Source organism: Schistocerca piceifrons, chromosome 5 (genome assembly GCF_021461385.2).
Source record: "Schistocerca piceifrons isolate TAMUIC-IGC-003096 chromosome 5, iqSchPice1.1, whole genome shotgun sequence".
NCBI lineage: Eukaryota > Metazoa > Arthropoda > Insecta > Orthoptera > Acrididae > Schistocerca > Schistocerca piceifrons.
This window is the reverse complement of record NC_060142.1, coordinates 666,006,488-666,025,433: the sequence shown is the minus strand read 5'-3', so window position 1 is coordinate 666,025,433 and position 18,946 is coordinate 666,006,488. Positions and strand designations below refer to the sequence as shown.

At 45.5% G+C, this 18,946-nt stretch overlaps 1 protein-coding gene across 1 annotated transcript in view; it reads left to right on the top strand.

The window, feature by feature from the left end:
- Positions 1–1,166: 1,166 nt before the first annotated feature.
- LOC124799186 (zinc finger protein 574-like) overlaps positions 1,167–18,946 on the top strand; it is a 272,342-nt gene continuing 254,562 nt past the window's right edge. The window contains exons 1-3 of the mRNA XM_047262722.1: positions 1,167–2,084; positions 2,130–2,387; positions 16,064–16,444. Coding sequence (XP_047118678.1) covers positions 1,590–2,084; positions 2,130–2,387; positions 16,064–16,444 — 1,134 coding nt within the window. The 5' untranslated portion in view covers positions 1,167–1,589. The remainder of the gene's footprint in view (positions 2,085–2,129; positions 2,388–16,063; positions 16,445–18,946) is intronic.

Here is an 18,946-nt window from a genome sequence, read left to right as displayed (position 1 = left end):
GCAGTATATGTTGGGAGACAATGTCTGATGGTCATCCGGATGCTTGTTGATTCTGATAAACTGTAAACAGCGTTAGAGCGAGGTATTTGATTTCGTTCGTGTCACTGGTCGTAGAAGGAGAATCGAATTGACTATCCTCGCTTTTTGGATGTACCACCTTACAAGCAGTTATTACAGAATACATACATAACGCATTTCTGATAGACGCCCTGTATAAGCGTGAAATACACACATCATCAATAACTTTCCGAATTCCTTCGTTAGCAGTCGAGATGTCGATGTTAACATGTGGCTAGAGATTGTGGGGGTGAAAAACGTATTGTTTCGCTGGTATCTCGACAGTTTATTACTAATTTACATGGGTAATAAACGTGGCTAAGAATACTGATACTATCACTCTTTGGAAATGATCCTATCAGATTAATAACTTGTCATAATGTAAATTAGTACACTCATAATAAATGAAACAGCCATTATTAAGCGTTGCCGCAATGATTCGTAGGGTTCATTGATCGTCGACCATTGTCAGAATTTGTGTTGTGAACTAGTCAGAAGCAGGCCAAAACAAGCTAACTGTATGGTTGAGAAACTAGAACCATGCGTAAATCATATTTTTATTTTCGTGTTGGTCAAAGATAATGGTTTGTCGCTCACGCATTCAATAAATATCAATAATATCATCATAAATGATATCGTGCATCTTGTATTTTCACTGCTCGTAGTTTTTTCTCTATGTGGAAAAGGGATATGGACAAAAACAACGGATTTCCGTAAACAAGGCCAAAAAAATACTTACAGTATGTTCGATTTTGTTGACAGAAGTTCGATGTCATCAGTTGTTTTTCGTTTCCTTTGAGCAGTACGCTCGTAATATCGCTGCCGATATGCAGCTATCATCTTTGCCCCCGTTATTGCATTTTTTTCGGACTGTAAGCTAAATTCTCAGTGTGTTGTCATTTGTTTCAAGTATACACAAAAAATAATTCGAATGATACTAGTTCTTCGCATTGAAAATCGAGTTCAGATGGAGCCTACAATACGAGATTATAATGTGGCACGTTCTCGTGTTTTTTGATAGAGCGACGTACGCTTCGCGGAGTGTGTTAACGGAGACAAATCGGGAAAGTGTATTTGTAGAGGGCGCCTGACAAATGAACTGGCCTCATTAAATATACACCTGTTAACTCCGCTTTTAAACTAATATGCACGGAGGGGCGTGTTTATTTTAGACAGGCTACAGGAAGCCGGTGAAGCCTTGACCTTTAGCGCATAGCAACAAAGGCTGCAGCGGTTTTTCGCTGCGCTGTTCTCGCCCGCCGGCGCCCCGTAGCACCACCCCGGTCTGCGCTGACGTCACCGCCTTCCCCCACAAACCGGTAGTTGCGCGCCAACTGCGGCGCACACGTCCCACCGGCAGTCGGTACCCGACTGCCGCGCCGCACGCACGCGAGTGAACGAGTGTGCCAGCGGCGAGCTCAGGCGAACGAAAGACGACGGAAGACATTTCCGGGAAAACGAACGAACCGGGTCCACGGAGGAAAGAATTGCGAGGGCGCTCGCCGGAGCAGGAGGTTAAAGAAGCGGACCGGATGAAGTGGGAACTAAAAGACAGGCACTCCAAGTCTCCGCGCGCTTACCAGATCGTAAGCGAGAGGCCGCAGATCGCGACCCAGCGCCCGAGCGACGGGGTCGTGTCTCCCATAGCGAATAACTACTCGACCGCGGACGTGGCATGCATAGACCAGATGCACGCGGGAGGCAAAGGCGGCGGCCACGGACCCCCGCCGCCGTCGTGGCCCAAGCTGAAGAGCCAGAATCAGCAGAAGAGGCCGACCACGCTGAAGCTGGACGTGGGGGCGGCGCAGCGGGCGCCGCCGGAGCGACTGCCCAGCCCGCGGCCGCAGACGGCCACCCTGGACAGACCGCGCATCCTCGACATCGCGCTGCTGGGTAAGATCGACATGACGCTGACTCGTAAGGCGCTGCTCTCCATCTCCAGCCTGTGCGCGGGCGCGCCGGCCGACGCGGCCAAGCGGAACGGCGCGTCGCCCGGAGACGGCCGCGGCGGCAAGTCGCGCAGGTTCGCGGGGGTGGCGGCGGCGGCGGGGGTGGCGCGCCGGGGGCGGCAGCAGCCAGCTGCGGGGCGCTCCGCGCACACCGACGAAGACGATGGCACCAGCAGCGGCACCGCGCCGCCCACGCCGCGCCGCCAGCCGGCCAAGAAGCAGCAGCTGAAGGTGCCTGCGGCTCGCAGGCGGCCCGCGCCCGCGGGGGAGGCGGAGGAGGCGCGGGCGGGGGCGGGGGCGGTGCCGCAGCCCTGCACCACGTGCGGCCGCCACGAGCAGCCCGAGCGCCTCCACAGCCACCCGCCTGCCAGGCACCAACAGGTAGCCTCACCGAGCTAAACCATACTTTGCCTTCGTCGGTTTTATGACTGTTTCCTTTTCACGTAGTGTGGTATATAGACTGTAGAAAGTAGTCGGGATGAAACTGGAGTTGGTATACTAGCCGTCAGCTTTGCTCAGTGTTGCAGTTAATTTGCGTCGAACGATTTACACAACAATACGACTGTAACGTCGTGTCCTTGGCCATATTTTGAAACAAATAAGACAGCTTGGTGATTTCCAAGAAACGGTACCCATCGAAATCGCTCCTCACTACGAGCGGTAAGTGTCGAACGCTCGACCATCGAGATGTTGACAAGAGAGACGACAAAATACGAACGTCGAAGTCATTAAAAAAGAGAGACTAACAGCTGTTTTTTCACTCACTGCAATTTATTAAACGAATGGATAATACCACTTACATCTCTGATCACTGTCGTGCACAACACCGTGTCTGGTGTAGCCACCATTCCTTTTACCCCATATCCGGGAAGCACTTTTGACACGTCTTTTCGGAAAATTGGGAGAGTCTCACTGGAGAGAGATATACCAGACAGTCGTAAGTTGTGAAAATATAAAAACTGAAATATTTACCCTCACGTGACGTTGCGTTGTCACACCAGAAAACAATATCCATAATTCCCGCTTCGAGAGCCGAGCATTCGATATACACCGCTCGCAATGAGGCCGCGACTTCGATGTGCACCGTTTCTTGCAAATTACCAGTAAGATATACATTTATCAAACACATTTATCGTAAATACTACTGAAGTGGAGACTGTAATAATAATTAGGACTATATCCCTGTAAATAGGATCTTTTATCATGAAAAAGTACCGTAACTATTTACCCGGCCGGCCAGAGTGGCCGAGCTGTGCTAGGCGCTACAGTCCGGAAGAGCGTGACCGCTACGGTCGCACGTTCGAATCGTGCCTCGGGCATGGATGTGTGTGATGTCCTTAGGTTAGTTAGGTTTAAGTAGTTCTAAGTCAAGGGGACTGATTACCTCAGATGTTAAGTCCCATAGCGCTTGGAGCCCTCTGGTTCCCATTCCAGGATCATGTTCTCTATCAGACTTCTTCCATTCTTCGTACCTGCCTGTACCATTGTAACTTCCTTACATCCACCACGTCATATATTCTTTCTCTTACTTCCATTCTCTTTCTTATTTCTTCGTTTCTTATTTTCTCTTTTCGAGAAATTCTTGCTGATTTTCTCAAGATATCTCTGCAGTTTTTTTTTTTTTTTTTTTTTTTTTTTTGAGTGTTTAGATTAGTAGTCCATGTCTCCACTTCTTATATAACTAAACTCTCTTGTATCGATTGGTGTACGATTCTTTTGGTTCGGTTTATTACATTTCTGCTCCATAAGATTGAGTTGAGCATCCCAATGACCTTCTTTCCACGGTTTTTTTTTATTAATTTCTACCTCTGATTTTTCCTCCATCTCTAAAAGGGCCCCAAATAGCAGAAAGTGTTGCCTTAATACTTTCCCTCTAAGTATACGTCATCTGCCTCATTAGTGAGGTTTTATGTTTTCTGATAATTAATCTTCAATCCCCAGTTTCACTATTCCATTGCTAACTGATTACATGTATAATTTGCATCCTCCTCGCCTTCTGCTATAACTACTTGATCATCAGCAAATAGTAGGTGATGTAAATAAACTCCATCTTTAATTTCTAGCCGCATCCCATTGCATTTACAAGACCATATCTTAAGACTTATGTCTATACAGATTTCAAATAACGTTGGTAACATTGGGCAGCTTTGCAAAAGACCCTAGCCTATTCTAAATTTCTGTGAAAGTGTATTACCATTTCTCTCTTGACATATGTTATGTACTTTTTGCATTATTTTAATTAAAGGACCCCTTTATGCTCGCCATATGTAATGCTCTCCAAAGTACTTTTCTCGGACAGTATCACACGCTTTTTCTAAACCCATCAAAATTAATCGTATGTTTTCTGATTTTCCTCTATGTTTCTGTAGTAATGTGAAAATATGATTTACGAAATATCTACCAGCTGTGAAGCCGCATTTTTCTTCCTGGGTTTTAAAATTTATTAAGAGCTTATATATGATTATTTTACCAAGAAGTTCTCATTAATGTGCTTATATCACAAATTCCTCGATAGTTGGAGCAGCTTTTGCGATGTCCTATGTTATATATGGTATTAATATATCCCAGCTTCATTTCCTTGAGTACTTAATCTCCATGTCACATTTTATTGAATAACCATGTTAGTTTCACAATTTTGTCACTACCATATTTTAAGGACTCCAGATTGGTACTGCCTCGAGACTTACCATTCTTCCCTGTTCTTAATAACTTACTCACCTCACTTTCTAAAATTTGGATCTCCTTTCCTTCCTTCTCCTTTCCTTCCACTGTTCCTTCTTGCAGATATTCTCCTCTGTCCTCACTTAATAATTTCCGGGAATATTCTTCCCATTCCTTTGGTGTTATCAGCTGAAATTGGTTTTGGCTTTCGTCTCTTCTCGAATCCCGTTTAATACTGATCATTCTTCTTTCGCTTTCCCAAATCCTAGTTTGCTATTGACATTGTCACATTATCCTTCCGCACTCTTCATTCTTTACGATCCTTATTTTGTTCATCACTTCATTCTTCTTTCTCTTGTAGATTGTTTGTTGCTTCCGATATATCATTCAACCATAGGTTGAATGCGTTCCTCTTTTCTTTAATTCCACCTATATTTCCTCCGACCACCATTATCCTGTACAGCTGTGGCTGTATCCCCTTATGCCCAGCACCTCTGTTGCTATATTTATAACATTAGTTTTCATGTATTCATATATATCCTCTGTACTTCCTTCAAATGATTCTTCCAATGTCCTTTCCATTCTGGCAGCAAAGAATGTTCGTGTGCTTTCATTTTGTAGGCTATCAATACTGAGATGCAGATTTTGAGCTTTCTCAGCACAGTTCGTTTTAGTGTTGTTAGTATCATTCTTTGCATTCTTCCATGGCCAAACACTCTTCGTTTTTGCTAGGTAATGGTCCGCACTGCGCTCCTCTATAACATCTAACATCTGCTGCCTTGAAACTACTTGTCTGTCTAATGGTAATATAATCTATTACAGAACGAATTTCTCTAATCTTATGAATATCCTTGTGTATAAAAAATGTGTTGGTAATTTTCTGATCAAACTGTTCACAAATTTCAGGCAATCGTTCTCCATTGTCATTATATTCCGTCTCTCCATGTTTTCCCACTATTCTACATGATTCTCTGATTCCTACTCCTCCGTTCATATCCCCATGATAATCAGTTTCTTCCTCGGGATTTTTACTGTAGTCTCCCTGAGGGTTGTCCAGAAAGTATCTTCCTCCTGGTCTCTTGTAGCATTCGTGGGTGCATACACACCAATAATTACAACTTCCCTGGCAAATAGAATAATTTCCACCACAAAATACGTTAAATAATAAATTCCCAATTTGTGATTCTCTTTTTCCATTCTTTCTTTACCATACTGGAGACTCCTGATTTGGCTCCTACCGCTTTGGATGTCCCACTCCAAATACGTACATACACACATCAAAAGAAGTTTTGCATTACCTCGGTTCCAAGAGATCCGGAACTTGTACAGAAAATTGGAATAGAGATCAACATAAACATCATTTCCGCCCTTTATATTGCTCATGAAAACCACACATTGCATGTTGTACCACCATACAGCGAGACCTTCACAGGTGGTGGCCCGATTGCTGTACACACCGGTGCCTCTAATACCCAGTAGCACGTCCTCTTGCATTGATGCATACCTGTATTCGTCGTGGCATACTATCCACAAGTTCATCGAGGCACTATTGGTCCAGATTGCCCCACTCCTCAACGGCGATTGGACGTAGATCCCTCAGTGTGATTGGTGGGTCACGTCGTCCATAAACAGCCCTTTTCAGTCTATCTCAGGCATGTTCAATAGGGTTCATGTCTGGAGAACATGCTGGCCACTCTAGTCGAGCGATGTCGTTATCCTGAAGGAAGTCATTCACGAGATGTGCACGATGGGGGCGAATGCCTCGCCAATATGCTACCGATATGGTTGCACTATCGATCGGAGGATGGCATTCACATATCGTACAGCCGTTGTGGCACCTTCCATGACCACCAGCGGCGTACGTCGGCCCCACATAATGCCACCCCAAACCAGCAGGAAACATCCACCTCGTTGCACTCGCTAGACAGTGTGTCCAAGGCGTTCATCCTGACCGGGTTGCCTCCAAACACGTCTCCGGCGTTGCCTGGTTGAAGGCATATGCGACACTCATCGGTGAAGAGAACGTGATGCCAATCCTCAGCGGTCCATTCGGCATGTTGTTGGGCCCATCTGTACCACGCTGCTTGGTGTCTTGGTTCCAAAGATGGACCTTGTCGTGGACGTCGGGAGTGAAGTTCCGCATCATGCAGCCTATAGCGCACAGTTTGAGTCGTAACATGAAGTCCTGTGGCTGCACGAAAAGCATTATTCAACATGGTGGCGTTGCTGTCAGGGTTCCTCCGAGCCATAATCCGTAGGCAGCGGTCGGCCACTGCAGTAGTAACCCTCGGGCAGCTTGAGCGAGGCATGTAATCGACAGTTTCAAAAAAATGGTTCAAATGGCTCTGAGCACTATGGGACTCAACTGCTGTGGTCATAAGTCCCCTAGAACTTAGAACTACTTAAACCTAACTAACCTAAGGACATCACACACATCTATGCCAGAGGCAGGATTCGAATCTGCGACCGTAGCGGTCGTGCGGTTCCAGACTGTAGCGCCTTTAACCGCTCGGCACTCCGGCCGGCCATCGACAGTTTCTGTCTTTCTATATCTCCACCATGTTCAAACATCACTTCGGTTCACTCCGAGACGCCTAGACACTTCCCTTGTTGAGAGCCCTTCCTGCCAGAAAGTAACAATGCGGACGCGATCGTACCGCGGTATTGACCGTCTAGGGATGGTCGAACTACAGACAACACGAGTAGCCGTGTACCACCTTCCAGGTAGAATGTCTGGAACTGATCGGCTGTCGGACCCCCTCCATAGGCGCTGCTCACGCATGGTTGTTTACATCTCTGAACAGTCAAAGGGCCTGTGACTTGATACAATATCCACAGTCAACGTCTATCCTCAGGAGTTCTGGGAACCGGGGTGATGCAAAACTTTTTTTGATGTATGTATTTAGCGATTTCTTCTTCTTCTTTGCCTTTCCTCTTGGTTTCAGAGAATAAGACAACACCCATTTTTAACCTGTCAGGTTCCGTTGGTAATATATTAAATTTTGTGGAGATACCTTGCACATTACAACATCTAAATGTCATTTTCCCTTTTTCTTCACCAGTTCTTTGTCCAAGATTTCAAGTTTTTCCGAGGCATATAATTAGATTTTTTAGCGTTTGTTATATTCGTTTTTTTTATCTGAGTGCTTTACTGAAGATGGATGTGTATTGGGGATGGTTTGGGTGCTGTGAATTCTTGGTATGATTTGGGTGCTGCGCATTTTTGGAGTGATTAGTGTGTGTGTGTGTGTGTGTGTGTGTGTGTGGCCCGTCTAGATTAATTTGGAGTTGACTATCGTAGGTTAAGACCACATTTTGGGAGATTGTAATTTCTTATGGAAGGCAAATTTCTTTGAAGTGAGGAGTTTCTGATTTGTGTTTGATTAGATAGATGGAGTGAAGGGGATTTGATATTGCTGTCTTCGTTTGAATTACGTAGGTTAGGTGAAATTTGTTGTAACGTTTTGTATGGCTTCTTTATGTGTGTGTGTGTGTGTGTGTGTGTGTTGGGGGGGGGGGAGGGAGGGTTCCTTCATTTGAGCCGTAGGTTAAGGGAAATTTGCGTAACTGAGGCTGTATGGGGGGCATCTGGTATCGCAAACGACATGAACGCCATCGATGCTAATGAACGAGTGGCAAACGCTAGTGGGTGTGGAGTATTTATGTCGCCGAGGAGAGGCTCTGCTGTATGACGTCATTCGTAATGACCGAATTGATGCTGCTCTTCCCGAGTTGTCAGCGGTTCTCAGTTCCGCTGCATTTGCTTACAGAATTTGTACAGGGTCTTTAGTGCTTATTGTTAGTCAGTCTCGCTAGTCGTTGTTGCGTCCTGCCTAGTGTCTCTTGTGTAGTTCTACGGAAGTAACGAAGGCAGTTCTGTCTGCGCTGTTCCAGCCATTTTCCGCTGAGTTCCTCCCAGTCTCTGTTAAGAGCGGCGAGGTGCTATTCTGCCTGATCCAATAACGATGTTGAAATGTTTAGGCTCCCCGGCTGGCGGTTGGCGACACTTCCGGTAACGCTAATTGTTTTGAAGATAGAAAAAATTTTATTCTCCCATTGTTTTACTAATTTTGTCGCGTAACGCTTCTGTCCACAGCTAGGGAACCTAAGGCCACATGCTCGCGTACTTTCATTCATCCTTTGTGTAGCTCTTCCTTAACTTTTGGAGAGCAGCGTAGTATCCATTTCTTTTACATACACAGTATTCTACAAAGACAGACACACAGAGGTGGTGAAACAGAGATAAACTGAATCAAGTCTGAAAAACGTGAACGTTCCATACAGTAATACGCTAGCGTAAGTTCCGAGGTAAAGTCGCTCGCTGTCGAAACAGGTCACTCACTGCACTGGTCCGCTGAAGGTTTCGCCATAGCCGCGCGTAGGCAAACGCCTTCTGCAGAAGGCGCCCTGTGTTGGTGGCATACGTGTTACGAACCACACCGTGGCCGAAACAGTGTACCACCAGGAGCCAGAGAAACGGTAACCTCAAAATCATCGTCAGACGAACAGAAGAAGCATTTTTTGATGTTATATACGTTTAGACTTACTACAGTCAAAACATGAGCAGTCAATAGTAGTGACTGATCTATCCTGGCGTCCGCTATTTATGCAGGAATTTAGGTCGTGCGTTTCCTTCGTGTGACTTCTTCCAGCAACAATTGCAATGTGCCACACTGAGTTAGCATCACTGCCAGTACCACATATCACATCTCTGCCAGGTCTGTGATTTTGTCTTAAAAGTCAGACCATATATATTGGCCACGTCATCTTGGTAGATGATTGTTGCAGTGTCTGTATGTTTGTGGGTTGCATTTTTTCATATGACGTGTCAAGCCAATGGCAGCACGGCATCTCTTGCCGCAATTGTCACAAGTGTATCTGGCTGCTGAGGCAGGAGCAGTGGTAGCATTGCGAAGCTTTATCTGTCTTAATCTCTCTAACAAGCCTTCATCGTGCTTCGACATTCCAGATGATATATCATCACGCCACTCTGGTCTCATGCAAGCCCGTGCCTCCCATCTGTTTGTGTCGATTCTAGAGCTCTCCATTTACAGGAGTCCTTGAACCTCAATACAGGACGTCCTACAGGTCTTTTGGCTGTAGAGATCTCTCCAAGCATCACCTCACGTGGTAATCTGTCAGGATCCATACGGTGGACGTGTCCCAACCAGCGGAGTCGTCTCTGCTTAAAGATAGCTGAAATTACTGTTGCAGTTACTTTTAGATAGCACTGCTTCGTTTGTCACTCGGTCCTTCCACGTTACTCCGACGATGGATCTCAGGCACCGCATGTGGAAAGCATTAAGGCGACGTTCTTGTTTGGCGTAGGTACTCGTAGTCCATGTTTCCGATGCATACAAAAGGATGCTGAGGACGAAAGTTTGATGTACAAGAATTTTGGTGGTCAAAGAGAGTTTGTTGTTTTTCCAAACACGTGCAGAGAGTTTGCCAAAAGTTGTCGCAGCTCTTCCAGTGCGAGCATCAATTTCCTTGTCAACAGACATGTTTGATTCTATAGTAGATCCAAGATAGCAGAAGTTATCTGCGACTTGCAGAATAGTGCCATCTAGTGTGATATTCGGCTTTGTGTTAGCACCCTGAACCATAATTACGGTCCTACTGCTGCTTACACTCATCGAGAATAGGCGGCATGCGTGACTAAACCTTGATACTAACTCTTGCAGCTCTTCTGCGGAGTTCGCAACAATTGCAGCATCATCAGCATACAGGAGTTCACGAGCGACTATCTCGTAGCGCTTTGTCTTACTCTTCAGAAGACTGACATTGAAAAGCCTTCCATCTTTCCTAGTATGCAGATGTACTCCAACACTGCAATTCTCGAAAGCCACTTGGAGCAGACCGGAGAGGAAAATTCCAAAAAGTGTAGGTGCCAACACACAGCCTTGTCTTACGCCACAGTTCATACTGAATGGTTTAGATGTACTGCCATCGAAGATTAAAGAGCCACGCATATTGTCGTGAAAAAATCTTATTAAAGACAGCAAAGTTGGGGGACATCCAATTTTTTCCAATATGCTGCAGAGTCCCTCCCTACTGACGGTGTCAAAGGCTTTGTTGAGGTCAACAAAAAAGCCACATATGATGGCACTTTGTGTTCACGGCACTTCTCTTGTAGTTGGCGCAAGGTGAATATCATGTCACTTGTGGATCTGCCAGTTCGAAATCCACACTGTGACTCAGGGTAGATCCGAGCAGCCAAGGTTTCCAGTCTCTTCAGGATTATCCTTGCACACGCCTTTCCAGCAATGCTCAAGAGAGATATTCCTCTATAGTTGTTACAATTACCTCTGTCTGTCAGACCAGGGTGCAATAGTTTTGGCGCTGTGCTTGTACATGTGCTGTTTCTAAATGGATGCTGTTTCTAAAAACCTGTGATATGCGTGTAAACCTGCGATATTCGTGTTTGTTATCTACAAACAGCACGTAAACTATTTGTCTTCTTTTGTTTTACACTTCACGTGTATTCGGCTTACTCCTTGCATTTCTAAGTACCATTTGCTGTTTACATTATGAAACAGCAAGATCAATACGTATTGTCTGTCTTTGCATTTCCAGTTGATTAAACTGCACTCTTGAATGCGAGGGTTGAATGAAAAGTAGTGCCTCCACCTTCGTTAATTGGGTTTGGATGGGAATATTTTGATAAATCAAACGCAGAAATAATCCTTAGAATGTGATCTTATAATTGCCAATATTCACTTTTCTACATAATCACCAGCCAATTGGATACATTTCTGCCAACGATGAACAAGTTTTCTGAAGCCGTCACAGAACCAGTCGACACACTGTTTCCGCAACCACAGTCTCACAATTCTCTCAACGTCTTCATCAGAAGCATAATGATGTCCCCGCAGATCGTCTTTCATTATCGAGAACACATGGAAGTCGGACGGTGCTAAATCTGGACTGTATGGAGGATGCCGTACAGTGGTGAGATTCAGTCTCTGAAGTTCTACCGTGGTGGCACGTGGAGTGTGTGGTTTGGCATCGTCATGCTGCAGGAAAACATTTCCCCTTTCCTTTCGGACCCTTGTTAGCCGTCGTTTCAGAGTTCGCAGCCGTTGTGATGTAACGCTCTGAATTTATTGTTGTTCCATGATCAAGGAAATCAACATGGATAACACCATCTGCGTTGTTTTGTTTGTCATACAGGTCAGACGTTCACGCCCCAACATCTTTAAACTTACTAGCCCAACGACGCACAGTACTCACATCAACACAACCACCATAAACTGTTTTCACTCTCTGATGAATCTCCTTTGTTCCGCTCGGGGTAACCGCGCAGTTTGAAGCGCTTTGTCACGGTCCGCGCGGCTCCCCCCGTCGGAGGTTCGAGTCCTCCCTCGGGCATGGGTGTGTGTGTTGTCCTTAGCGTAGGTTAGTTTAAGTTAGATTAAGTAGTGCGTAAGCTTAGGGACCGATGACCTCAGTAGTTTGGTCCCATAAGACCTTACCATAAAAAAAATCTCCTTTGGGGTGACACCTTCTGATGTCAAGAATTCAGTGACTGCACATTGCTTAAATCGCATTGACCGACCGTCTGCGCAGGGTTCCATACTGCACACTGTAACAACACAGTCGTTCACTGCTAAGGCTTCCCGCCAACTGGAGCTGTAGAGAAGAGGCTACGGAACAAGCCAGTACCTGTCGCATACCAATGCTGCCAACTGTTGAAGAGCCACGAAGGTGGAGGCATTACTTTTGAGTCAGCCCTCGTACTACTAGTATTTCCTGTATTCTTGTGTAGTTCTCAGATTCTGGCATATTTTTATTTTTGTGAAAAGGGTATATTTTGGCTACTGCTAAATCTGCTGGAAACCACAGCTTTTCCCAAAATTTTCTTAGCACATATGTCAAATCGATCGTCAAGTTCTTACTATTCACTTTCAGAGCTCTACATTGATTGCATCTCATTCAGAGGCTTCACTGTTCTTCACGATATTTGGAATTCCCTAAACTTCTTCTATAGTCAGTGACTTTGCATCTCCAGGGCCTTTCACAGTTCATGTTACACACTTGTAGAGGCTGTAGAAGGCACTTAGCACATCAAGTTTCACGTGGGAACCCATGTCCGGAAACGACAGCCAACGACGCTACAAAGCCTCAGAATCATATCCGCCGGCGCCTGTATCTGTATGTACACACGGGGTGACTCTGTGATGATGTTACAGACTTGCTAGGATGATGGAGAAGGATAAGTATATCAATTTGAGGTAGGGGTCCCTGTACCGGAAACGAACGAGTCGAAAGTGATAAGCTAAAACCGTTCTGAGACCTCCGACAGTGGAATAGATGTATTGGTACTGTTGGGAAACATTCAGAGTTGGTAGTATGGACCACAACAAGAAAAAATGTACAGTGAACATGGACTGCTCATACCTCTTAAAGTGGGCATTTTAGAGTCCATGTTTACTAGGGATTTTTTTTTCCTTTGGCAGCCCAACAATCTTAGCAACAACAGTACAAATACATGTATTCTACAGTCAGAGGTGTCAGAACAATTTTCGCTTATAAATTTCGAAGTTACAGGCGCCGGCGTATATATATATATATATACTATAACTATATATATATATATATGTATATATATATACATATATGCAGGCGCCTGTAACTTCGACGCTCTGTAACGTCGTAGGATAACATTTCCGGGCATGGGTTACTGTGTGAAACTTATCTGCTTAGTGCCCTCTACAAAGTGTGTAACATGAATTGGGAAACACCCCGTATATTTGATATTATCTGACCAAAATTAAATTTATGTTGTTTCGCAGTTAACAACTTCAGAGCACTTGGTCAGGATTTGACTGTACTCTTTATCACAGCGTGCTGCCTCCCTTTTATGTCCTAGAAGATGAGGATTGAGCAGTCTAGCAAACTTAACTGACCTGATTTTTTTTCAGTAGTGACTCTTACGACAAGAGTATAACGCGCCTGAAGCAGAAGTACTACTTTTTTATTCTCGTCTTTCATTAGAGGATAAACTAAACGCTTCAACTAAAAAAATACTGAATGTAACTGAAGACGAAACAGAGTTCATTTTATTCGGACCTTTCTGATGGAACATACTGGCTTTTTTTTTAAATGTTGTCTTGCCACTTTCCCAAAATTCATTGAGGCAGATTTTAGCCTCTTACAGAGTGGCCGCGTCATCGATTATTTCTCCACCCACAATGATGTAGTCTCTTTTAGAACACATTTGTTCTTGTGTGTATCATGGACTTTACCAGCAGTTTCTCTGCGTTGTTTTTATTTGCTTTCGTTTTATTGTTTTGTATGACCTCCGTAGAAATATTGGAACACGTGAGGCAATACTGACCTTACGACTTATCTTAGAAGAAAGATTAAGGAAAGGCAAACCTACGTTCCTAGCATTTGTAGACTTAGAGTAAGCTTTTGACAATGTTGACTGGAACACTCCCTTTCAAATTCTGAAGGTGTCAGGGGTAAAACACAGGGAGCGAAAGGCTATTTACAATTTGTACAGAAACCAGATGGCAGTTATAAGAGTCGAGGGGCATGAAAGGGGAGCAGTGGTTGGAAAGGGAGTAAGACAGGGTTGTAACCTCTCCCCGATGTTATTCAATCTGTGTATTGAGCAAGCAGTAAAGGAACCAAAAAAAAATTCGGTGTAGGTATTAAAAACCATGGAGAAGAAATAAAAACTTTGAGGATCGCCGATGACATTGTAATTCTGTCAGAGACAGCAAAGGACTTGGAAGAGCAGTTGAACGATATGGACAGTATCTTGAAAGGAGGATGTAAGATGAACATCAACAAAAGCAAAACGAAGATAGTGGAATGTAGACAAATTAAGTCGGGTGATGCTGAGGGAATTAGATTAGGAAATGAGACACTTTAAGTAGTAAAGGGGTTTCCCTGTTTGAAGAGCAAAATAACTGACGATGGTCGAAGTAGAGAGGATATAAAATGTAGACTGGCAATGGAAAGGAAAGCGTTTCTGAAGAAAAGAAATTTGTTAACATCGAGTATAGATTTAAGTGTGAGGAAGTCGTTTCTGAAAGTATTTGTATGGAGTGTAGCCATGTATGGAAGTGATACATGGACGATAAATAGTTTGGACAAGAAGAGAATAGAAGCTTTCGAAATGTGGTGCTACAGAAGAATGCTGAAGATTAGATGGGTGGATTACGCAACTAATGAGGAGGTACTGAATAGAATCGCTGAGAAGAGAAATCTGTGGCACAACTTGATTAGAAGAAGGGATCGGTTGGTAGGGCATATTCTGAGGCGTCGAGGGATCACCAATTTAGTACAGGGTTATTACAAATGATTGAAGCGATTTCACAGCTTTACAATAACTTTATTATTTGAGATATTTTCACAATGCTTTGCACACACATACAAAAACTCAAAACGTTTTTTTAGGCATTCACAAATGTTCGATATGTGCCCCTTTAGTGATTCGGCAGACATCAAGCCGATAATCAAGTTCCTCCCACACTCCGCGCAGCATGTCCCCATCAATGAGTTCGAAAGCATTGTTGATGCGAGCTCGCAGTTCTGGCACGTTTCTTGGTAGAGGAGGTTTAAACACTGAATCTTTCACATCACTATGCGTGAAACTTGCCCACACGTGTTCAACCGTTTCTTCGCTCACTGCAGGCCGACCCATTGATTTCCCCTTACAGAGGCATCCAGAAGCTTTAAACTGCGCATACCATCGCCGAATGGAGTTAGCAGTTGGTGGATCTTTGTTGAACTTCGTCCTGAAGTGTCGTTGCACTGTTATGACTGACTGATGTGAGTGCATTTCAAGCACGACATACGCTTTCTCGGCTCCTGTCGCCATTTTGTCTCACTGCGTGCTCGGGCGCTCTGGCGGCAGAAACCTGAAGTGCGGCTTCAGCCAAACAAAACTTTATGAGTTTTTCTACGTATCTGTAGTGTGTCGTGACCATATGTCAATGAATGGAGCTACAGTGAATTTATGAAATCGCTTCAATCATTTGTCATAGCCCTGTATTTTGAGGGCAGCGTGGAGGGTAAAAATCGTATAGGGAGACCAAGAGATGATTACACTAAACAGATTCAGAAGGATGTAGGTTGCAGTAGGTACTGGGAGATGAAGAAGCTTGCACAGGGTAGGGTAGCATGGAGAGCTGCATCAAACCAGTCTCAGGACTGAAGACCACAACAACAATATGACCTCCTTTAGGTCAGTATGCTGTTTTAAATGCGCTGTGTCAGTGTGCTGTGCTTGTTTGGCCTTAGAGCTCCTCGATCGATTTTAAAAATTAGTCGTCTGTGTTTATCTCGTGTAAGGGCGCTGATGGTCCAGCAGCCCTGCTCTCTGAAGCTGCTGTCGCCTCTTGAGCCTCGTGGTAGACGCGTGTGTGTCTGTCGTTTCGCAGGCCCAGCAGCCGCAGCCGCAGGCCCAGGCGCCGCCGCAGCCGCCCAAGAGCTCTGTGCGGAAGCCGATGCCCATCAACTTCCGCAGCTCTGCCTCGACAGCCCAGCAGCAGCAGCAGCAGCAGCAGAGCTCCGCCGCCGCCCCCGCGCCTGACAAGTCCCCCGGCCCGCAGCCGTCCGCCTCCACCGCCACCGTCGCCGTCGCACCAGCACCGGCCTCCTCTGCGTCCGCCCCCGTGGCCGCCCCCGCGGCAGCCACCGCAGCCGCAAACGCCCCCGCCGCCCCCAGGGCGCCGGGCCGCCCCCGCACAGTGGTGTGCTACCTGTGTGGACGCGAGTTCGGCACCAAGTCGTACCCGCTGCACGAGCCACATTGCCTCCAGGTCAGAGCGCGCATCTCAGCCTACACTTTACGCGCACGGCGACACAAACTGGCTTGCTAGGTGTTCCGATGTAGTCGGGACTGCCCCGATTTTCCTGCTGAAATCCCGTCTCTCGATTATACAATATTTTGAACATGGCTGCAACGATCACACAGCAGCAGGAATAAAGGACGGCCATCCAGTTGGAAAGAAAGGAAAGAAAAGGTGGTTTTCATATAACTCTGGCCACGGTTTCGACGGATCTAAACACGTCATTTTCAGAAGGAAAGACCTTTGGCTCATTCGAAAGAATAACATGTCAAATTAGTGCAGGCAGCTAGCAACTCCCTCGCACTACGTGCGACTGCGAGATTCAAAACGACGGGAGTGGGAGGGAGTTACCAGCAGCTTGCATTTATTTGACTTGTTGTTGTTTTGAACGAGCCAAAGGTCTGTTCTTCTGAAGAAGACGGGTTTAGATCCGTCGAAGGCGTGGTCAAGGTTTTATGAAAACCAATTTTTTTTTTTTTTTTTGCATCTGTTTGGCCGTCCTTCATTCCTGCTCTCGTCTATACATTAGCAGGACACTTAAAAATCTCCAATACACTAAAATGGGTAATAAACTACTGGCCATTAAAATTGCTACACCACGAAGATGACGTGCTACAGACGCGAAATTTAACCGACAGGAAGAAGATGTTGTGATATGCAAATGATTAGCTTTTCAGAGCATTCACACAAGTTTGGCGCCCACGGCGACACCTACAACACGCTGACATGAGGAAAGTTTCCGACCGATTTCTCATACACAAATAGCAGTTGACCGGCGTTGCCTGGTGAAACGTTGTTGTGATGCCTCGTATAAGGAGGACAAATGCGTACCATTACGTTTCTGACTTTGCTTAAGGTCGGATTGTAGCCTATCGCGATTGCGGTTTATCGTATCGCGCCATTGCTGCTCGCGTTGGTCGAGATCCAATGGTTGTTAGCAGAATATGTAATCGGTGGGTTCAGGAAGGTAATACGGAACGCTGTGCTGGATCCCGACGGCCTCGTATCATTAGCAGTCGAGATGACAGCCATCTTATCCGCATGGCTGTAACGGATCGTGCAGCCACGTCTCGATCCCTGAGTCAACAGATGGGGACGTTTGCAAGACAACAACCATCTGCACGAACAGTTCGACGACGTTTGCAGCAGCGTGGACTATCAGCTCGGAGACAATGGCTACGGTTACCCCTGACGCTGCATCACAGACAGGAGCGCCTGAGATGGTGTACTCAACGACGAACCTGGGTGGACGAATGGCAAAACGTCATTTTTTCGGACGAATCCAGGTTCTGTTTACAGCATCATGATGGTCGCATCCGTGTTTGGCGAAATCGCGGTGAACACACATTGGAAGCATGTTTTCGTCATCGCCATACCGGCGTATCTACATCTACATCTACATCTACATCTATACTCCGCGAGCCACCTTACGGTGTGTGGCGGAGGGTACTTATTGTACCACTATCTGATCCCCCCTTCCCTGTTCCATTCACGAATTGTGCGTGGGAAGAACGACTGCTTGTAAGTCTCCGTATTTGCTCTAATTTCTCGGATCTTTTCGTTGTGATCATTACGCGAGATATATGTGGGAGGTAGTAATATGTTGCCCATCTCTTCCCGGAATGTGCTCTCTCGTAATTTCGATAATAAACCTCTCCGTATTGCGTAACGCCTTTCTTGAAGTGTCCGCCACTGGAGCTTTTTCAGCATCTCCGTAACGCTCTCGCGCTGACTAAATGTCCCCATGACGAATCGCGCTGCTTTTCGCTGGATCATGTCTATCTCTTCTATTAATCCAACCTGGTAAGGGTCCCATACTGATGAGCAATACTCAAGAATCGGACGAACAAGCGTTTTGTAAGCTACTTCTTTCGTCGATGAGTCACATTTTCTTAGAATTCTTCCTATGAATCTCAACCTGGCGCCTGCTTTTCCCACTATTTGTTTTATGTGATCATTCCACTTCAGATCGCTCCGGATAGTAACTGCTAAGTATTTTACGGTCGTTACCGCTTCCAATGATTTACCACCTATGGCATAATCGTACTGGAATGGATTTCTGCCCCTATGTATGCGCATTATATTACATTTATCTACGTTTAGGGAAAGCTGCCAGCTGTCGCACCATGCATTAATCCTCTGCAGGTCCTCCTGGAGTACGTACGAGTCTTCTGATGTTGCTACTTTCTTGTAGACAACCGTGTCATCTGCAAATAGCCTCACGGAGCTACCGATGTTGTCAACTAAGTCATTTATGTATATTGTAAACAATAAAGGTCCTATCACGCTTCCCTGCGGTACTCCCGAAATTACCTCTACATCTGCAGATTTTGAACCGTTAAGAATGACATGTTGTGTTCTTTCTTCTAGGAAATCCTGAATCCAATCACAAACCTGGTCCGATATTCCGTAAGCTCGTATTTTTTTCACTAAACGTAAGTGCGGAACCGTATCAAATGCCTTCCTGAAGTC